At 35.3% G+C, this 24,119-nt stretch overlaps 1 protein-coding gene across 9 annotated transcripts in view; it reads right to left on the bottom strand.

Moving 5' to 3' along the window:
• Window positions 1-24,119, bottom strand: part of Sema5c (Semaphorin 5c) — a 407,260-nt gene that overhangs the window by 208,720 nt on the left and 174,421 nt on the right. For all 9 annotated transcript variants that reach the window (XM_074140398.1, XM_074140399.1, XM_074140396.1 and 6 more), the window contains one exon: window positions 3,481-3,567. In XM_074140398.1, coding sequence (XP_073996499.1) covers window positions 3,481-3,565 — 85 coding nt within the window. In that variant the 5' untranslated portion in view covers window positions 3,566-3,567. The remainder of the gene's footprint in view (window positions 1-3,480; window positions 3,568-24,119) is intronic.

Genomic DNA, 24,119 nt, shown 5'->3' on the forward strand with positions numbered 1-24,119 from the left:
CATACTTTACTACGAATTTCTTATATTAACCATTAAATAAAATACAAGACCTAGACCGGGGAATCGAATCCACTAACCAGCAATACATCTTAGCATTGCGGGTCTAGTCTATAACCGCCTAACATACTTTACTACGAATTTTTCATATTAACCATTAAATAAAATACAAGACCTAGACTAGTACCGCAATTCACCTGTGCTACCGGTGCAATACTAGAGCAAAAAAAAAACTTGATACAGTAAAGTGATAGTATCGATCTGTACTAAAAATAGGGGCGCCCTCTATTGGGCTCTTAACGAAATTTGAACTTCCGGCCACTTCTCGTACCTAAATCAAGACCAATTTGGACAGACAGACAGACAGACAGGCACGCTTAAAACACTCATAATACTGATACACAAAAAACTGAATAAAAGGACGCTAAAACGGACATTACCAGTGAAAACTAGAACATCTACAAATTTGCACGATAACCGGAAATATAAGGTGAGTAAGTAAAACGTAAGTAAGCATAATTCATGGTACTGGCAAAAAAGAAAAAAATAAACCTGCAGTTACGTAATTTGTATAAAAAAAACATAAATGTACGCTTGGCAACACCATTAAGTGCTAACTTTTAACATATTTTAACATGAAAGCATTCTGGCTAAAAGCAAACCAATTTAACCACTGGTATTGGATATGCATATAACCCTTTTGGAAAAGCATAGGGGCAATCAAAAAAAGAAGAAAATGAAAAAGTATTTAATGGAATTTTCCTGTAGCAAATTCACCGAAGTGGGTAAGTTCACATTTTAAGGGAGGAGTTACGTTAGCGCTTCCCGTGCTAAACAATGTTTACTATTTTCACATAATATCCTGTGGTGTTTTCCATTATATTAAAAAAGAAAAGAGAATGCATTTATCCAGGTTTTGATATTGTTATGCATTAGTGAACTATTAATGAATCATATCTGTCAGGGAGCTTGATATTATCTTCTATAAAATGGGAACTTATTTTGTTTAAAGGGAACGCCAGGAATTTTTAAATAAAAGTTTTTTTTTGCGTTTATTTATGCTACAATCAGCGCGTTGGCGCTAAAAGTAACAGTGATAACCGAGTAACAAATGATAAGTAACGAGTGGAGAAGTTACCCAGTGGTAACACTCCCAAATATTAGATGGTTAGTCACTCTCTTCACTGGAGAGGAGATCACGAGGCCACTGTCTTTTAAGACGTCTTAAAGAAAGATTTTTAGCTAGAGGATTTATATGAGATTGCAGGTTGAAGTGGAGTTTTCTGTATCTTGTTTTAGCTACTTGTGTGATAAGAGGAATGTTAAAGTCAGTGTGTATAGTCAGGTTGGAGACATAAAATGGAGCGTGTACAATAAGTTCGAAGTATTTTAGATTGTAGAGATTGAATCCTTTAGAGATTGGAGCGTTTGGTTGAACCCCACAGCTCTATTCCATACGCCCAGATAGGGTTTCAAAATAGAAGTATAAATCCAGTCATTTGTTGTCCAGAGAGAGTTTTGATCTGTCTTCTAAGAGTCTTTTAAGTAGTCGATAGCGTCTGTTCAGTTCTGTTCTTTTAAGTCGAGTGTGGGGGTTCCAAGAAAGTCTTATGTCTAAGTAAAGCCCAAGGTTAAATAAAAGTAAAGTGAAATATGCAACTAAAAATATTATGCAGTTCAAATTATATTAATTGCATTCTGTAAAAAAATGTAGTAAATGCGTAAATGTAGTAAGGTGATATTATACAGTATTATAGATAATGTATCACTAAGTGCCACACCACTTAAGTGGGACACATCGTGAGAGTGCCTAATTAGCAAATTCCAAAAAAAAATCTAACTGGAAGGGAGCCGTTGACGAGGTTACGAAAGAGGAAGGTTGATAGATAAGAAAACTGGGCACAGCAAAGCAAAAGATGGGAATCAGAAGTGACTGATTACCGAGCATGATTCTAATTTATCTACTGATTTCCAAAAAACAGCTATCAAAAACATTTATGATGCATTTTAGAATCAGAGGCAGCTGAAAATCAAGCATAATCAGTAAAAATTATTAAAATTTAACTTATTGGGTGTAGGGTCTTGACCTAGATTTCCCAGAAAAACGTTCCTTTCTCTGTATGCCAAATCTTTGGCACACCAATGTTTGTCCTCATCAGTGGCTGGTAAAGTAGTGGAGGAGAGCTACGTGATAGGAAAATGAATCATTGTAAAGAGTTTTATTCTCTGTTGGTTAAAAATCAAGCGATAGTAAAGGGCGGTAGGAAATTTTAAAAGAGAATAAAAAAGACACACGGTGTACGAGACCTGCACCAATCAATTAATCAACCAATTGATCAATCACCAATCAATCTAAAATGTAAAGCGAAAGTGTTTCTATTCAAAAACTTCGTTTCTCCACAAATCTATCTATCTCCTCTATTTTTGATGATGTTCTTTTGTGTTGCCAGTCCTCAAGAGTTCTTTTATTGATTTCTCCTAAATTGTAAATTTGGGCCGAATTTGTAATGTGACAGAATTGGAAAGTTCAAAAGTTGGACAAAGATGCTGTGAATGGTTCAAAGGGTTAGAAAAGCCAAGTAGGCTCAGAACAATAGAAGCTGTCCAGAGTATGTAAGGACGCCAGAACATTGCTCGGGATACTCAATCGCATTCAGGGCATTGCATGCACTACTAAGGATTCATTCTTACACTCTCTTCAAGGCGTCACTCGACTCGTCAGCCAGTTCGGGCCAATTCTTTTAGAAATAGTTCATATTTAGTTCAGAACAATAGAAGCTACCAAAGCAATCTGAGTATATAAGGGCGCCAGACCACCGCTCGGGACACTCAATCGCATCCAGGGCATTGCATTCACTCCCTGAGGATTCATTCTTGCACTCTCTTCACGACGTCACCCTACTCGTCATCCAGTTTAGGCCAATTCTTTTAGAAATAGTTTGTATTTAGTTTACCCTACTTAGTTATTGGGTTAATGCTAATAGCCCTTAAACTCTTTCTCAGTAATATTATCTTTTATTCTATTGCCAGCCCTTCAGCCTTCCTAATCAAATCACTAATATTCCGCTCGTGCCTATAAATTAATAGTTACATAAATCTCCTTTTAGTGGCCTTACTCATCTACACCAACCTCATCTACAGCAGACAGCACCCTATCTACACTGTCGTTATTCAGAACTGAGTCAACCAGAAAAACAATGACGTATAACATTTTCAAGAATCATAACTACTTAAAAAAGTATATAATCACGAGGTGCGTGACGCTATCGTTTTATTATACTGTATAATGCGAGAATAAAAAACAAATCATAAATCTCTTATTATGAATTAAATCGAGAAAGCTATGGCTTAAAGATATATAATCCTCAGGTTATAAGGTTGACGTCATTGGTAGCAGGCAGGTTATATGAATCCATCAATATTCCTGACAAGAAAATAAAAATATGGATCAACCGCAAAAGAAGAAGAAAAAAAGATACATACCTTGATGTGCAATGATCCGTGGATCTATGACGTCAGCTGCTGTGGTCAGGGTGATTGACAATAGCAATAGCAAAAGCAATGCCATTTCTGTAACAAAAAAATTAATTTAATAATTAATAAAATTAATGATTTGATTAAACAAAGGTTAGGAAATTAATATTATTTTTTCTCTGTAATAAAGGGAAAGGGTAACCCCGCTGGCTCAGTCAGCGATTGTTGTGCGAGACGGAAATATAATTGAAGTCGAAATCTTTACATCAAACTGGTTAATCTAGAGATGGATGAATGTTCGAAACCGGTCAGGAATAAGACGGATAAAATCAAAGATACGAGTATTACCCAGCACTACGGACTTATAACTGTTTGTATGATCATTGGGTAATCGAGGATTCGTAACAATGATTTTTTTATAAGATAGGGTTGTCAGACCCACGCTCTTCCCCGCTACATTGATCGACCTAGGATTTTTAACGGGGTTTACTCCCAAAGCCGAAGCTATCATCCAGAGGAGGTAACCCTGAATTGTGTACTGAGGTGCCTTTATCTGTAAAGGTGTAAGTGTGTATGTGTTATGTTTGTGTGTTTGTGAAAATGTATGTATACTGTTCTGATGAATGTGTATGATGATATACTGAGCTGTGGTAACCCGTGGGGTCGCTACACTCCAAGTGGTTGCATACAACAACCACCCCTTGCGAGAAACGAATGGGGAAGAAAAGAATAACCAAAAAAAAAACTATTTCTTGGACATCCAGGAGGGGCTAGAAGGAGAGGTAGAAGGCCCTGGGTGAGATGGCTCGACAATGTTGAGCAGGATCTGAGAGATTTGGGCTTTAGAAGATGGAGAAGAGCGGCCCAAGAGAGAGGGATGAATGACCCAGCATTATTGAGGCGGTCAAGGCCCTTCATGGACTGTAGTGCCAAGCAAGAAGAAGAAGAAGAAGAAGAATGATCAATGGGTAGAGGAAGATAATAAACAGTACGACCTCCTACGGAAAGAGGGAAAGATGAGGAAATTTTTCATCTTCAGTGGCTAGTTAATTTCCCTGACCATAGTGCAACTTTTACGGAAGCAGTTTTCCAGAGTTAAGCAATAAAATGGCTCCAACAATTTTCTTGAAACTACCCTATACTATCCTTAATACTTGTGTCTACCATATTTGCTTGAAAGTTTTCCAAAGAAATTTGGATTTTTCCGCTGAAGAATCTACCAGAAAGTTCACCCAAAGCTTACCCTTTGGTAAGGTAGAATTTAAGTTACATTTAAAGTATTGGACAGAAAGTTTGAAAAATAGAGTTTTCAAATAGATCTGATATTTTGAAGGAAAAACATTGGAGAATCTGTTAAGAGCTCTCCGATAGAAATTAAAAAAGAAAACCCACTTCAAATAGGACGAGCAGAGCGTGGACCACCCTGAAATACCTAATTAAATAAAGATCTTTCATTAAAAAACAATAATAGATTACTTAGTTAATTCTTTACAAGTGAGTAGATAAATATGCGGAATGTATAATGAAATGAAGGCCGGAAAATTATTTACAAGAGAAACTCCTTAACAAATTTCCAGAGAAGTATAACTTAATGGAAACCATGCACATAATAAATATATGATTATGGTATGGTCGTTTTAGTTAACCGTTAAATGGAGCGCTAGCTGTAAAACATAATGGGGTTTTGCCCAGAATTATGTAAACATAAGCAATTGTATGGTGTGGTTCGGCTAACTAAATACAGAAGTATACATAATATCCCCCTACTTTCTCATCATCAGCATAACCTTAACCGTCAACATAATCTCTCTCTGCATAATATTTTATTATTTTCTAAACAAGGAACCATTATACAATCTACGTTTTATTTGCGCAGGGGCTATCATTGTTTGAAAGGGTTACGATTTTTTTTTTTGTTTTTTATGGTCCAGATTTTAGAGGAGCAGCTTTGCATTTCTGTCGTTTGCTGCATTTACAAAACATTAATCGCCTAATTACTGTTCATTATTTTTGGTGACTGAATCATAGTTTCAATAGGAAGTGGGGGGCGGACCCGGAGGTGTCCCTAATGTTCTACAGGGCCACAATAAGAGCGGTACTGGATTACGGGTGTTTTCTGTATGGTCAGGCCTGCAAGTATGTTATACGACCCCTTCACGTATTACAAAATAAATGTATCAGATTGTGTCTCGGATTCTTGAACAGCACACCTGTGGACGTAATGTACGCAGAGGCTGGCGAATTACCGCTCGCTTATAGAATAGAAGTACTGTCCGATCGATATGTCTTAAAAAAATTAGCCACGAACCGGATAATTTATAACAAAATAAGCCAATTAAATACCGAAGTCCTCACTCACAAATATTGGACAAAAAAGAAAGGCCCCATTTACACAGAAAGTTTTATTAGAATCTCTACCTTTAGAGATAAGGTATATTCTAATAATAAGTTAGATGTGTACAACTTAAAATACGAACATTTATTGAGCGAATTAAGTGTTAACACTTCCTTCGACTTGATAAAGGTACCGGAAAAGATGAGAACCGCGGCCTTCGAAGTTTACATTTCTTCCCATTATCCGGGCTCATATCGTTTATTTACAGATGGGTCCAAAATCAATAATAAAGTCGGAAGTGCTGTGTATGATCCGGTTCGGAACTATTTTACGATAATTAAATTAGAAGATGAGGCGTCCATCTATACAGCGGAGCTAATTGCTATTTTAACGGCTTTAAAATATATTTATTCGTTGTCGGAGAAAAAATATACCATTATTAGTGACAGCCAGAGTGCGTTGTGTAAATTATCACATATACACAACCAGTCTACAGGAATGAATCACATTATCGCAGAGATTGTAGAAACTATTGCCATTTTTAAAGAGAAGGGAGTCTGCATTAATTTTTTGTGGGTAAAGGGTCATTGTGGTATAAAAGAGAATGAAATTGTTGATACACTTGCAAAGGAAGCCACCAATAGTGGGGAAATGGCTAAGTATAAATTACCACACACCGATATCAAGGGTATAATTGCAAAAGCAGCACTACAAAAATGGCAGACAGATTACAGTAATGGTGATAAAGGTAGATTCTATAAAACTATGGCAGATCAGTTACCTAGACAACCATGGTTTAAGGGGAACTGTCACTAATAAATGGGTTGTTACGACAATAAGCAGGCTGAGAGCGAACCACGCGGTGTGCGGATCGTATCTACACAGGATCAACAAAAGGTCCTCCCTCTCCTCTTTGCGTAGATTGAATGAGGAGGAGGATTTCAAACATGTAATAATGATATGTCCACGTAATAATGAAAGGAAACGAATGTTTGACGACATATACAGGTATTTAGATGCACCATTTCGCTACGAAGACATTATATTCTCCACCAACATTTATGTGCTTAAGTCGATAGCAGAGCTAGCAATGAAATATGAATGTATTTAAAAACTATAGCCGAATTAGAATGAATGGAAGAAAATGCTTAGAGAAGGATTACGTGATTTTAATTTTGGTTAAGCTATAAGGATGGCAGGAGCACAGAGTGCTGCTCCATCCATTAGCAGTAGTTTATGTAAATAGCAGTATATAGTAGAATGATGAATGTGTGAAGCGAATGTATTTGTAGGTAAGAATGGAGAGTGAGTATATTCTAGTGATAAGCCCCTAGACGATGCTGGCTGTATGGCGGAAGCCAATGTCAAAAAAAAAAAAAAAAAAAAATGTATAATGTAACGAAAATTTACAAAAATATTTACCTAATTTACAATATACTGTTTTACATCATTAGAGGGTTGGTGTGTCTTCTGTCTTGTCTGTTCGTGGACTGAATGTGATCGGTCTGTGTGTGATTGTGTTTGGTTGTAAGGAATTGGCAACACTGACTTCCTTACAACCAAACTTCCATGAACAGACAAGACAGAAGACACACCAACCCTCTAATGATGTAAAACAGTATATTGTAAATTAGCCCTGAAGATGACCTAGTCCCTAGGGTCGAAAGCTCGGCAGAATAAAGTTTATAATGACTGAAACTGGCACTAATTTTTTTCAGGGGCGCTAATCGCTCAACTATTTAAAAGTGGAGCCCAGAAGCTGATACTTTATCGTTGCAATTCTCTCATAAAATAAAAAGTATCCACACGCTGGAATCGAACCAGGGATCTCCAAGTTCGTCCTCTTAAATAACTATACACAAACTGGCTAAATTCTGTTTCATACTAAAAATGGATATCAATTTTTTTTTTTTTTTTTTTTTTTTTGCGCATCGACCGCTGAGGTCATTAGCGCCCCTAATCATTTTAATCTTCTCTCATCTTTTATCCACTCGAGCTGGGTCGGCACGCGTCAACTTCGGGCTTCCACATACTGCACCTTGCTGAGATGGATATCAAATAATCAGTACTTAGTAATTACTCAAAGTGTGAACGCCAAATATTTGTATTTATACAAATAAATAAATAAAAAATACAAAGACATCATCTGGATTCGATAATGCGATAGTTTTTGAACCAATCACATCTTCGTTTTGTGCTTCCAATCATATTTTATTCTGAAATACAGTAATTACCTCTAAAAAAAGGCACTTAGAATAAGCAAAATAACAAATAGTAAAAGAAGAAAAGTACTTTAATATGTCTTCAACATGACAAAGCAGTTTTTAAGATGAACAAAAAAAAAATTCTTTACCATACAATGTAACAATATAGTTATATTGTATTTTTAGATATTACAATAAAGTGTCAAGTAGGTGACAATAAAGCATAACGGTTATGGTTGAATGAAAAATATTACGGCGTCATTGTGCTGTCATGATTGTAAACGTAAAAAATATGAGCGCAGGGCAATGAAAATAAAAATATTCCTAAAATAAAATAAAAACATGAGATAGAAACAGAGTGGACAGAAACAGAGATAGTTTTCTCCATTCTTAAGCACAAGGCAGTCCATTTATAGCCTTAACTAAGGTGATACTATTGGTGTTAAGGGCCCACAGGGAGTGAAAGGTCCTAATAAGTATTCTTCCACACAAAGCCTCAACCGCATGGACTGCCCTGGAAAGGGACGTAACACCGACTCAGTAATATTAATAAAATTACTTGTGACTATATTTCAAAAATCCAAACTTGAGACAGTTTTACAAGGAGCCCTTCGTAAATTAAATGGAAGGAATTCGTAGTAACTGCTATGGTTTTAAGCATGTTCCTTGATTGAAAGTAGATAAATAGCCTAGAAGCTTTAATAAGGCTTAAGTGCGCTCACGATTGAATCAAGCCTTTCCAGAATCAAACAGGACAATCCACAATCAAAATAGAACCCTTTGTTTATTACAATGAGAGCAGGTGCCAGAAAAGTAATTAAAAATATACAGGGTGTTCATTTTAAGACTGCTCAAATCCATTTCATGCTTAAACGGTTAATCTGAGCAAAACATGGTAGAGGAAAAATTTGTTGCCCATCAATATTAGCTTCATAATATGTGACTTGATTTTACATTACTGCCCGCATACGCGGCTGACGCGCGACCAAAATTAAGGGTTTGCAGTTGACCCCCCATTTTCATTTATGCCACATATTTAAGTGATCAAACTTAATCAATCAATCTCAAGTGATCAATATCTTTCAAGTAAAGGATCAAATTTATTCCTTAATTTATCAAATAATGCACTTCACTCAACTTGTGAAGCATGTACTGTACCTCCTCAGATACAGAGAGCAGTTGATAACCTCCTGGCTAACCTGGCTTGCGAGCCAGAGGAAGCACCTTTGAAGGTACAGTACATGCTTCACAAGTTGAGTAAAGTGCATTATTTGATAAATTAAGGAATAAGTTTGATCCTTTACATGAAAGATATTGATCACTTAAATATGTGGCAGGAGATTTCCAACTTTTTTTGGCAATTAATCGCAACTCTCCCAAAATTATCAAATAATTATTAAACCTTTTTCTTTGTAACAGATGTAAAATTAATTTTTAGCCATTTTGGGTATGCTTGAGAACATCTAAAGCTCTTAACATTTCATTTTTCTCCTGAAAAATCACTCGGAAGACGACTTATTTCCTGATATCAAGAAAAATACTAGCTTTACTGCCTTGGCAATATTTTTAGTGAAAATGGGATGAAAAAATACATAAAAGTGACCTATCGCGTGCTCTTCTTTCTCTTTGATAACAAGTTAAAAAATTGAAATATGATTAATAAATATCAGATTTTGAAATGGCTTAGCACCTTTAATTTTAAAGATATCGAACTGCGTTTTCCGGTTTCTTTCATAACTTTTTGTACACTTTAAAACTGTGTAGGTATATGAAAATGGGGGTCAACTGCGAACCCTCACTTTTGGTCGCGCGTCAGCCGCGTATGCGGGCAGGAATCTATTCTGAAACTAGAGGCGACGGGCAACAAATTTTTCCTGTACCATTTTTTGCTCAGATTAACCGTTTAAGCATGAAATGCATTTGAGCAATCTTAAAATGAACACCCTGTATAATTAGACTATTTAAGTAACAATAACAACAGAAAAGAACTCACCCATGGATTGTAATAAAAGTAAATATAGCGTCACATAACAAAGAAGAACCCACAGAAACCAATGCCAAAGAAACCTTATAAAGTTGGCAACAATTCCCATAATGAGGGTTACAAAAATATTATATTTAATAAAACTTATTAAATCCATACAACTGTTCTAAAAATATTTTAGCTAATATCTTGAAAAAGAAAGTGAAAAAGGCCGAGATACTTTGCTATAAAAAGTCTTTGAATTTTTGCCTTATTCTAGCAAGTAAATAAAATCAATTTAAAAAATAACATTTAAACACACAAATAGTATCACAATTACAATGACAAGAGTTCAGGATTAGATGAATTAGAACAAACAATAACACACATATAGACAAAATTGTCTGTAAGATAAACAAAATATAAAGGTCACATTCCATTCGCATGGTTGAGTGACTCTTTTATTGAATATGACTGTTTTTTAATAACTCCAATAACTAGTATTTGAATATTCACAGTAAATTCCATTCCAAAAAGTTCAAAAAAAAAAAATAAGGAAATATTCCACAAACTAAGCTAATATAAACAATACTTAAAGAACTAGTGATTGTAACCAAATACACAAGTGAATAAGCCACAAATTTTAATGAAATTTTTTGCAATTCTACTACTTTGAATAATAAAAATACAAATAAATAAATAAATTAGGCCAGAAACAACGTGGAAAACTCAGCAGCCCTAAATTTTGATAAAAAGTTTTTTGATTTATGGCCCCAACGTCAAACTAACTGAAAAGAGAAAATAAGAAAAATGAATTATAAAGGACAGAGTCATTGGCCATTACTTGGTGTATATTGTAAGTGCTCTTTCTGTTGACGTAATATCCACCGTTATCAATGTACATATGTATATATATACATAAATCAAAGCAAAAGTTAAACAAAATACATAAAATATGGAGGAAAAGTACTTTGATGAGAAATAAAACATACCCAAGCAATACGAAAGGAAAAAAAAACAAACACAACCAAAAAGTAATACAAAAAATTACTTTTCAGATCATTTGCAAATTTTAGAACCAATTTGGTACTATCAAAATTGTTTATCAAATTCTTAGTTACCGAAGGGAAAACAATATGTTATTTAAAAAAATATATTATAAAGTATAGGCGCCAAGGTAGCCCAAAACGGTAATAGGCAAGACCCGCAATGCTAAGATGTATTGTTGGTTGAGTGGGTTCTATGTCTCTGGTCTAGGTCTTGGATTTTATTTAATGGTTAATATGAGAAATTTATAGTAAAGTATGTTAGGCGGTTAGAGGCTAGACCCGCAAAGCTAAGATGTATTGTTGGTTAGTAGATTCGATTCCTCAGTCTAGGTCTTTGATTTTATTTAGTGGTTAATATGAGAAATTTAGAGTAAAGTATGTTTGGCGGCTATAGGCTAGACCCGCAAAGCTAAGATGTATTGTTGGTTGAGTGGGTTCGATTCCCCTGTACTTGGTCTTGGATTTTATTTAATGGTTAATAGCAAAGTATCTTTGTTAGTCACCTAATTATCATCCACGAAACCTAATTTGGTAGTTGGAAGCAAAGCCCACCTGAAAATTAATAGGCGTATTACGCTACTTTTTACGAGATTAAATCTACTTAACCATTAAAAAATCGTATTAAGAGTAGAATTAAGGTATTTAAAAAAAAGATAGGGAATTAAAGTAAAAATATCATGATGGAAATGTTATTTGAACTAACATTATAATAAAGGATGATTACAAAAAAAGGTGAGGCATAGAGTCACACATATTCGTATGAATAAATATTATGTATGAAAATAATAATACAAATAAAAATAAGGCTTGCAGAAGTTTGTAGAGAAGTGTTTGGCAAAGCTGTAGACGAAGAACATCAACACTGTAAGCTACATTTAAATGTACAGTAACAATGTTCGTTCGAACGAGCACCCGACGAGTTTAGTCAGTACGTCTGGTCCACGTACACTAAATAAACATAGTTGTCCCCTCGGTATAGAATAAGAGTTTGACCGACAACTTTTGCTCCAAACCGATGATGACCATTCACCCAGTTAAAAGTCACCAGTGAAACTCACGTCATCACATCTACAAATAAACCCTGGCTCCCCCACCCCCCCTGGCCACGACCCCAGGGTTTTTACTTTCCCTGGAATACATACATACTACAAAAGTTTGTAGAATATTTATTTATATTCCACATCGGTACAAAACAATCGTAATTCTATTGTTTACATTCTAAACCCAAGGGTGTTTAAATGAAATAACGATGTTTCACTTTGCAGAAGTTTTACGTGTTTAATATTTTGTCTTCTCAACACACAAAAATTTTGTAAAAAAAAAAAAAAAAAAAAAAAAAAAAATAGAACGTGCAAATTTTCAGCGGTGAAACCCAGCAACCCCCTCATCAACAGACTCCTTTAAACAGGGCAAGACTGGAAGATATTTTCTTGAATCTAGAATCTAATCTATTCCACAGATTTGAAAGCAGAAGAAATTCTGAATTGCTGTTAAATGCTAGTTTTAGAAGAAAACTTTGATGATAATCTATTGGTGCCAGATAATGGCAGTAAAGTGACACCTAATTTTTAATGCGAAATAACTAAATTAGGTGCAGTGGATGAAGGCGACTAGCAAACATACTTTACTATAAATTTCTCATATTAACCATTAAATAAAATACAAGACCTAGACTGGGAATCGAAACACTAACCAACAATACATCTTAGCTTTGCGGGTCTAGCCTATAAACGCCTAACATACTTTACTATAAATTTCTCATATTAACCATTAAATAAAATGCAAGACCTAGTCCGGGAATCGAATCCACTAACCAACAATACATCTTAGCTTTGAGGGGTCTAGCCTATAACCGCCTAACATACTTTACTATAAATTTCTCATATTAACCATTAAATAAAATACAAGACCTAGACCAGGGGAATCGAATCCACTAACCTACAATACATCTTAGCTTTGCGGGTCTAGCCTCTAACCCCTAAACCACATACTGCAAATATCTCATATTAACCATTAAATAAAATACAAAACCTAAGACCAGGAGTTGAATCCACTAACCAACAATACATCTTAGCTTTGCGGGCCTTGCCTATAACCACTCGGCTATCGTGGCGCCTTAAGATTATCTAAAATTTAAATAATATATATTTAAAAAAAAGATTACATGATAATTGGAAAACAGAAGTACTGAAATTTGAACTAAAAATTGAACATGACAATTAAAACTTTCAAAAATGAATAGAAACGAAAAACATTAAAAGCAAATCAAAAAAGTCAAGTAAAATGATGAAAACAAAAGAGTGAATTTTTGGGTTAAAAAAAACTATTACAGAATGAGTTGGCAGTTTTGCGGATGTTTGCACGATATTTAGCGTGTCAAACTGTCAGCTGTAGTGCATGTGCTAGACCAAGCCATATGTAAAATAGAATGAGAATGAAGTTTTATTGTAATAAGATGGCTTCCTTAATATCGTCTCCTCTAGAGAGAAAAAAGTTTAATCTAAAAAGGAAAAAAAAATTAAACTGAAACTTTTTTCTCGTATAATTTATATAATTAATTTTTTGAGTTATATAATAGTAATTTAAATTAGACTAGCTCCTATTGAACTATGTATATTTATATTCTGCAGAGAAATTCAGCCGACACGCACGACTTACAATATGACATTAACGGTATCCAGCATACTGAGTTAGTAAACAGGCTACCGCCCCACACATAACTAAATTTGCTCCTCATCTCAATGATACAACGGACACATTAGAGTGGCAGACTATGGCACTAAATTATTTAATCGATGATTCCATAGTATTTCATTTATTATTTACTTGAAGACTATATCTTATCTCTTGCCCCCTCCATTTTCATTTATTTATTTATTTACAACTGCGCAATGCTGTATAATAAAATAAAACTGAATAAATGGTTACAAAGACACAAATATGTGGCATACGATGAAGTATATAACCATTGCAGTGCCTTCTAAATTACACACTTACATAAAGTTAGAAGGAGGTCTATGCTATATTTGCGCTGCAGACAAGCCTAGAGTTTTCAGCTAGAATATCTAGGTGACGCCCTGTTTCCTCTAGTTGTGCTTTTTACATCTTAACTACCAAATAGGAGTTGGTGTGAACGGTGACGACTAAATAAAATCCAAGATCCAAAGACTGGGAGAATCGAACCCAGAACCAAAATAATTCTCAGCTTTGCGGGCCTCGCCTCTAACAGCCCATAGAATGGGTCAAAAAGATGGAGTTGAATTACCCAATATCTAGGGGTAACCAGCTAAGAGAACAGAAGGGACACTGAGGCCATTATAAAGCAGAAGATTGGAGACATAACTGGGAGTGTCTGTAATTTGGCTGAGAAGCTAAAGTTGGAATTACTACGTAGATGCGGCGTGAATCAAAAGGCTTAAATTGATTTTTTCCCCCACCTAATAAACGATTAGAAGGCTTCAGCGTCTAGGCATATCTTACAAGACTGGTGCAGAGATTCCACTGGTGAGTCTACCGTCTAAATAAAATAAATCTGATTACTTTGTCCACCAAATGGGATTGGGATTTGGTTGAAGATGATGGGAGTTACTGCAGCGCCAATTCCTCAAGAATAGAAGATAGAGTGGCCTTTAGTTTCATTCATTAACCAGTTAAGCGCGTGTGACGTGTGTATACGTCAAACCAAATCTCTGTTACGGTGCGCGGTCGACGTGAATACTCGTTGTGAAAAATATAAAATTGCCATTAACGGTAAAAACTCGAAATTTTAATAAAATACAATAAGAATATTATTTGGTGGGGATGTTTCCTTTATCTTATCTACAGAACTGCCAAGTATTTTATACGGAAGGTGGGTGGAGGGAGTCAGCCAAATGATAACTAACTGGTTGGTACATGTTTGGTCTCCGCATTAGAAATTTGGGGAATTACGCACGCAAATAGAAGCTCCTTGTGCAATGCCGTTTTCACCTGTTAGGAGGTTCAGGACCTCAGTTCGAGCATGATTTCATTTTGCACAATGAATTCAAAGCTCTTTTTCTTCCTTGTAAAATCTCTTGAGTCCTTAGTTAACTAAGGCAATGCTTACATAAAGCGGTGCAACATTTGGAATGAGCACAGAATACTCTGGTAATCTCAAGCCCCAGAGAGATTGCAGAAAAAAGTCGCTTGCAGTGACTATTACGACGTTGTAAACTTTTGGTTGTTTTGCCCTGTGTTCGACACGTGTATGCACGTCATTGTCTGATTTTAATTCCGTACACTGTGGGGGGGTTTTTAAATTTAAATTTCGCCCTTAACTGGTTAAGAAGAAATTCAGCACAAATTCCCTAAATTTGGACTAGGCACAATCTTAGGGATTATAACGCCCTAAAAAAAACATACGAATACATCCAGTAAAATCAGTTGATGAGAGCAACAATTTGGATAGTAAATCTTCTAACTGGAAATGGATATGGCTTTATTTATTAACAAATCTAATGCAATAAAACTGTTCCATGGAAAAATTTAAATTCAATAAAATGTTAAATCACAAATTAATCAATTTTGCTATATCTTCACTGTATTGAAATACATTTAAAGCTAACGCCAATCACATTAAAGATATTTATTATTTAAATAAATTATCACAAGCCAATCAGTGAAAGGCTAAAGGCTAAAATGGGAACAGCATTTAATGAAAATAATTGGTGGCAAACACAAAACATGTATTTGACCTTAAAGTAATTTAAAAATTTTAGGAGGTTGGGAAACTATAATAAATATCATTAATTTAAAAAAAGCACGTGTCAACTAATTCAAATTAGTTAAGTAGTCTTTTTTTTTTACTGTTATTTGATTCGAAATATTATAGTTATTTTCATTTTCTAGGGCAGAAAGTTCTTGGAGCAGTTCTCTGGGCGTATCAAGCCAAGTACTTTGATGGACTGCTAGATCTTGGAGCCGTCTGGAGGCAATGTTAATAATGGGACTTCTGTTACGTTTATAGTAAAAAAAGTAAAGTAATCGCCTATTTTTTCAGGCGGGGCTTAACGTCCAACTACCAATTAGGTGTCGTGGACGGAGGCGACTAGCAAACATACTTTTACTATAAATTTCTCATATTAATCATTAAATAAAATCCAAGGCCCAAGACCGAGGAATCGAACCCAGTACCACAATACATATTAGCTTCGCAGGTCTCGCCTCTAACCGCTCGGCTACTGTGGCGCCTCATTACGTTTATATTGGTCCAGAACTGGGTTCTACCAGAAGCACCATGAAAGTATCGGATTTTGAGAAAGCTGGACAAATATTGGGGGGTAAGAAAACTACAGGAATCATTTACGCTAAGAGATTTAAGGGTCAAGTTGTGCGAATACCAAAATAAAATGATTATTATCTACGAGAGAAAATTAAAAGAAAAATGATTTTCCAAGTTACAAAAGAGATAATTGTTTTATAAATCTATTTCCGGTCACCCTTTTACAAATTTAAGTATTCTTCTTAATAAAAACCATAAACTGACTTAATACGGCTGTATCTATGGTTTTAATTTCCGGAAAATCTACCGAAAAATCAACATTCTTGGGAAGTAGTCAACAGATATAAGAAGAAGACTCACCCATTCAAAGAAATTCAAAGGGAAATCGTTGGTGCCAATTTATGAGGAAATCGGGTGAGAAAACTGAACAATTTCCCTAAAAATGTTTTATTTTAGATTTACCAAAGATTTCGACTAAAATTTTTAGTACCTTAAGATAATCATATTGTAATGGTAACAAAAATCAAATTCCAGATTTAAGTGTAGTGCCGCTAAAAAGTCGCACATCAACCGACTACAGCTCTACGGAAGCGCTAAAAAATAGAACATCAACCGACTTCAGACCTTAACATCAAAAATTCTAAGAACAATAGTTAACGCTCCCTTCTACGACTCCATTCATACTATACACTCTGATCTAAATATTCCTCTCGTTTCTGAAATAGCACAATCTCGCTACACAAAACTCCACACAAATCTACACAGTCATTACAACCCTCTGATCCCCACAACATGTCTACTATAAAACTTCCTTCAAATCCACAGCGCAGACTAAAGCGGCAGTGGCCACGCGACCATCTCAACACAACGCCGACCTCCTAGGATGGTTGCTGTGTAAGCTTGCCAACGTGGCGAACTAACGGCTTCCATCACTGGATGGTCGTCGTTCACTCCACTCACGCCTCTTGGCGCACATGCATGCACGCCATTTGCGCCATTTCCTTACGCTTGTTATATCTATTATAGTTGCAAAATAAATAAACATAAACAAACATAAAGTTTAGTGCGGGACTTTTCTTTTTTTTTGAGATATTCTGCAAATGAGCGCTTTTATTCGTGTTCAGCGAACACGGAACCAATTTCAAAAATCTGATAGAATGCTCGTTTTTAGAAGGAAGAAATGGAGTGGGAAGTAATAATCAAAAAGTGGAAAAGTACACTGGTTATTACTTATTTTTGTAAATTCCCAGTATTTACTAAATATAAATTGAGTAAAAAAATAAGCTTAAAAAATAAATAAGCTTAAAATAAATAAAACCCTTTACAGATTTAAACGCGATATGGTTCCGGCGATTGACGCCTAAAAAACAGGTTGACTACAAAACAAATAATTTTGTTACAAAAATAAAACAAAACAATCTTGAAACACAGAATTCTTATTTGTATTTTCCATTTTGTTTGTTCCTTAGGTCTTTATAGGATCAATGACGTCACTTCCTTCACGTCCAAGAAAATTTAATAGCGTAAGTTTCAGCGAAAGAAAGACGAATGCTCCTACCAGATCCCTTCCTTCCTTTGGGCCCAAAATATAAGATCACCTTCAATGGACTTGGGAAAAAAGCAAAGCAAAACAAAACAAAAATTGAAGCTCTTCTCTTCACTCCTAGATTATAGAGGTCATGCCACTAAAGTACTAATATAGGACTAGGAAAACCCATTCACTACTCTTCCATTCTTTGAACCCAATAACCTTAGACTTTTAGGAAAAACCCGTGGGACACGTACCCGTTGTAAAAATGAACACTTTACTACCAAACCCGTTCGGCCAACTTCTATTACGTAAATTGCAATTTCTACCGGAAAGGTTCTAACACGCAACTTTATTTCCACTAAGTTTTCTACAGCTGTATGTATATCTATACATCTTAAAATACATTCTCTTCTAGATTTTTTTTTTGTATGCTCATATATTTGTTGGCTCTGTTTCTACTGTTTACTTTATCGACTATTTTTTATTTGTATTTTATTTATGAATTATAAGCTCCAGCTTTATTTACATGCCATCATTAATTAGAAGTTACAATAATGAAGAATAGACCACAGCCATCTCGATAAGTAAACAGAAGCTTGTAATTAAAAAAAAAAAAAACGAGAAAAAGGGAGCTTAATGACTTGGCTTCCGGTAATTACTATCGATTAATTATTAGTCGAACTTCTTTTGATAGAAAGTCTACTACGTAATTTTCCGATAAATCTAAAATATAATGATTTATGATGCTACTGAACGTACTAATTATTACACTCATCAATTCTTCAATTTCCCAAGAAAATTTACACTCATCACTTAGATAATTTTCTTTTATTTTCACTTAACCCCCTAGTAAGAGATACAATTGTAATCGTCCCACCCAGATATCGGTAATGGAGTTTTTCACTTGAAATTACAATTTCTGTGAGGTCTTTTAGCAACCGAGAAGTTAGTTCTTCTAAAAATGGGTATTTGCATGTCTAGAGAGTGTTGGAGAAAGATGAGAGCTGGTGTTGATCACTGTGGGTGTGCTAAACCCCCACCCCCCCAAAAAAAAACTGCATCCATAAATCAGGGAAACCTTAGAACGTTGACATGGGTTCTGCTAGAGATCACTATTTGCTCAGCCAAAACGCACTGGAAAATGGAAATCATCTATACAATTGTCTTAATGTTTGTACCGAAGATTAAATCTGCGGCTTGGTGCAAGAAGTGCCAATGTCAAAAAAAGGATTACGAGTGTACCTCCTCTTTGGTTTACCTGGAGGGTGAGAAATATTGATGCTAAATTTTGACATTGGCACTAGTACGTTTTACGTAGTAATTCAGTTACTACTTTGACATTGACTTCGGCACTCCTTGCAAGGAAAAATTCTGATGGTTAATAAATCAAAACAGATTTTTTACTCATTTTTACCAAATTCTGACATTGGCACTTCTTGCACCAAGCCACAGAAATAAACAAGCTTTGATAAACCATCTTATCTGCTACTTAAACATGAGGTTCCTTTAAAGAAAGACCATGAACTCGAAGGGTTCCTAAAAGTGAAAAAAGGATGAAGACCCCCTCTGCTCTAAATTATGTATCACTGCAGGCCCTATCAATATTTCCTTGAAGGAAGCTTCTGGAACAATTGTTCCAACTCAAGAAGAATGGGACTTCAATGTTTAGGTCCATCTTCTTCATGAACTCTTGGGATCACGGGTGTATTAGAGTTACGATTGAAAAGAGAACAGGATGAAGGTGAGTTATCCTAAATTCTGAGACTGTAATACTCCCGTGATTCATGAAGAAGATTGACCTAAACGCGAAGTCCTGTCCTTCTTGAATTGTAACGGTTAATCCAGAAGCTTCCTTCAATTAAATATTAGTAAAGTTCTGGGTAACACGCCATTTTTAGGAGTTAGTCTTTACATGGGAAGAACAAAGGTAATTTGGGTGGGATATAGGATAACAGTTTTACCTCGTGCCAAGGTCACAAACAACTGGCTATAAAATTCTAGGCTAATACTTGGATGAGATTGAACTCCTGTCAGGATTTAAGGATCAAGGATAAAATACCCGTGAATATTCGTGCTTGTTAAAAACCAACAAACAAAATTACACATTCAAAAAAGTTACAAAAAAACACATTTTGACTTTCCCACTCCCAAAAAACTGGATTTTCCAAACAAAACCCACAAAACCCGCATGATGAATGGGGTTTTACACAAACAATTGTTAAGCCCTAGTTTTTTTTGTGTTCTAGTTTTCCAATTCTTTCGATCTGCCCACACTATACAGAAAGTTATCTCTGGAAAAAAAACTCGTTTGGGCATTAAAAATGATTGTTCGGTTATGGGACACCAGGGATGAACACGGGACTGCCACAGCCTACCTTCAGCTCTCCCCATCAATGTGTTAGCCCCAGTTAGCCGATATCCCCCTCCTGGTAAATACTTTACACTATATGGAGGTTATATTGTCATATTGTGTTATCTGCAGTGAAATACAGAACCATTAAGGTAGCCCAATACTTCTACCACCTTTTTTTTTATTTAATGTGCTCTGAAGTCAAAGACGCCCGGAGCTTATTGCAATGCACTGTCAGCCTCCGTTACAGAGTTCTCTGTTACAGATCTCACCGTCCATCACCCGGATTCTGGGCAGTAAAGAAAGAGAAAGAATCTAAGGACTCCCATTAATTTTAAGGAAAATATGTATATATTTACTACAATTCATGTAATTACATTTTCTGCAAGGAAAATTTTTTGTGTGATGGCGTATGGTTATTTTACCGCGAGGAAATCCAAAATAAAGCAATCAATTTTCCTGAGAAAAAGAATGATGGAGAAACGGACTGCAGAGAAAACAGCTCCATTTTCTTTTTACTTTCTTTCATTTACATACATTTGAACAGCACCTTTTGTGGGTTCCTGGACATCATGGAATCCTTGGGTAACGAAATGGTAGTAGGATGCCACAGAATCAAAGAGTTAAGTATTCAATGAAATAGACATGAGGAAGCTCCCAATTGAAACAGATTCTTTAAGCCTTAGAGGAGTGCTTCCCTCGGGTTTATGAAAGATCTAGGGTACATGGTGGACATGTTTGGGAGAAAACCAGTGGTACAAATTGAATGTGAGAGTAGGAAGTGATTAAAGGGTTTTAGTATCGGGAAAGATAAGGGCCATGGTGACCAAGGACTATGCCTTACAGCAAGCTCCTTGAAATTATAATAAGTACTATTAGTAAGGGGGAAGGTATAGCAATCTCAATGAATGCCAGTTTAGGGTTATGACGACATAATCGAGTACTAATCAGCCCTTCCTCTTAATGAATCTCACCTAAAATAGATTGAGTACACTCTAGGATATAAAATTTCTAAATAGAAATAACTACAGGGACAAATATACTAACAACTTAACCATACATCAACACAGAACACTTTATCCGCAGGAAGTAAAAACAAAAGGAGGTGCAAATCTCCAACCAATTAAAATTATTAAGTTTAAATTTAATTTCGTAGATTTTATAGAATTAGCAACAAAGCAAGCAATATCCAAAGACAAAAAGGTTTTGGCGGAGAGACGAGAAAAGCTAACATTAAATGCAAAGTCTACTCGGGCTTTACCCGCCCAGACGCACCCCAGCGTTTTAAAGCAAACAGATCTTAACCTCAATTTAGATTAAATAAATAAAATTAATATTTTTAATGATATTAAAGATCGTAGATACTTGTAATATAGATTCTAAAAGATGATTTGAAATTTTATTTTAACTAAAATCTCGATTTAAGCGAAACTCTTTCGTTTCCCTAAAAGGCAAAACGCAGACTATTTTTAATTGTATTAGGTATCATTCGCTGATGTCCTTTAGGCCTACAATTGAAGCCAATAGGGGAGGGAGAGTGACTGCATTGCGACGAAATAGATCTCTATTGAGTCCACCAATGGGAGCTCTAGATGGAGCCACCAAAACTACAAACCCCCCCCCCTCATCGCATGATAAAAATGCTCATCCATGGTTCTTGACGAAAGTTTTAGGGTACCGCGGAGTGCCGATTATGGAGGCATTTGGTATAGGCACAAAATACAGCTTCAAAGAATCAGATAAAAGTAGCTGAAATCGTTGAAAGGTTTAAATAACTCTAGGGTCTATCTTAATTCTGATTTTACATCGATTCCTGGTTTAAGCTTTGAAATGTAAAGTAAAGTAATTGCTTCTTTTTTTTCAGGTGGGGCTTAAAGTCCAACTACCAATTAGGTGTCGCCGGACGGGGTCGGAAGCTCATTCTTTACTATAAACAATTTTTTTAACAAATAAACGCTGGATTCGAACTAGGGATCTCCCACTTACGAAGCCAAGCTCTTGACTACTAGACCAATATCCGCCCTCTTTTTAATGTACGTAAATCAATGATCGATTGAGATCAGCACCGGTAAGCATTTTACAGAACAGTTTTCAATTTTTAATCCAATTTTGAAGCACCACATAAGAATTTTTTTTGGTTGGCATTGCTTTTCGCCATACAGCCAGCATCGTCTAGGTGCTTATCACTAGAATATCTCTCACTCTCCACTCTTACTTATAAATACATTCGCTTCACTCATTCATCCCTCAACTTTATATAACTATTTATATAAACTACAATAATGGATGGATACTTAGAACTCTATACTCCTGCCATCCTTATAGCTTAACCGAAATTAAAATCACGTAATCCTTCTCTAATCATTTTCTTTCATTCATTCTAATCGGCTATAACTTTTAAATACATTCATATTTCTTTGCTAGCTCTGCTATAGATTTAAGCACATAGATGTTGGTGGAGAATATTATGTCTTCGTAGTGAAAAGCGAAATATTCTTGTTAAAAATACTTAACTGGAGCACTCCCTCTGGAAATCCCGAAGTATCGAAGAACATAAGCTCTGAGTATAAATGGTTCTTCGTTTTGCCTATAAAAGTTTTTGCTTTTTTAAACTTTTATCTTCAATAAGTTTCTCAATGATGTAACCTTCAAATATGTATTGCAAATTATAAACCGAATTAACTTCGATAGAATTTTTTTTGTTTTAAATCTATTCGCAGGTGATACAGTTACGTGAATATATGACCGGAAATGGGGGTAAAAGAAAAAAGATGCGAGGTTAAAACGGTTACTGCAGTAATCAATCGCTAGTTAATTTGACGATTAGAACTCCTTCTTTTTTACTTGAACTCGATTAATTTCATTTATTACTACCTTTTAACTCGTAGAAAATGCAGTTTTTTTTTTTAGTTTCAAACGGAAATACCCGTTTTAAGTTCAATTTAAATATGAAATTCTTTCAAAAGCTGGAACAGGAAGTGCATTAACAAACACGAATAACTTTTGTAAAAAAAGAAAAAAAACTGCCTTGGGATTCACATAAAATTATGCTCAGTCAAAGGCCTTTTGTTCGTCAATTTGGGAAGATACGATTACCGAAAACAGCTACCTAATTTGACTCTGTTACATTTAACCGCCCATTAATAACCCCTACTCCTTAGTTATTTGTTTAGTTCAAAAAGTCAGATGGAACCTCAAGATTTTTATTGTGTTATTAATTTGAATATTATAGGTTATAACTTGAAAGCTCGTTTTATTATAATTAGAGTGAAACAAGTTTAATTTTTCATTAATCTGACTTTTACTAAGTGCTCAATAATCCGCTTAAATTAGACCTGACAGATAAGAATGTGGGCAAGCACAGCTTCTAAAAGAACTGGACCATAAGAAGAAGATGAAAAATAAATTTATTTATGTTGAACGAGTTGCATACCTCATTATGGACACGAGAAGTAAGAATTAATAAAAAAACTGTTCAACTTTAATTCGTCTAGGGTCCTTATAATAAATAACTGCTATTTGGAAATTTTAACGCTATTCCATCATTTTGTTGAGACATTTGAATAGAATACTAAAACTTTTACTCTTATGGGAGGTTCCAAAATTACGTAAGAAAAGTAATTAATGGGAAATTTTGTCTTTTATTATGGCTCAGAACTCAGAACTCACGGACTCAATGAGAAATGCTGAATTTTTTTAAAAAAAATGGGGACCAAGATTGCCAAAGCGATACCAATTCGCCTAACACAGTGAAATGGAAATGTTTTTGAAGGTTTTTCCGCAGGCCAACACTTTTAAGTTCAGAGTTAGGGTAACACTAAACCGATATGTAGAAGTTCCCAACACAAGACAACTGAGATCATCAAGTTAGTCACTTCCAATAACATCGCTTCATAAAGTTTAGGGCAGGGTGGCGAACCTTTTTGAGACGTGGGTCAAATTTTGTTCATTTTTTTTTTTAGTACCAGCTCTTG

This window comes from Rhodnius prolixus, unplaced genomic scaffold (genome assembly GCF_049639745.1).
Source record: "Rhodnius prolixus isolate KJV_2025 unplaced genomic scaffold, Rpr scaffold_6, whole genome shotgun sequence".
Lineage (NCBI taxonomy): Eukaryota > Metazoa > Arthropoda > Insecta > Hemiptera > Reduviidae > Rhodnius > Rhodnius prolixus.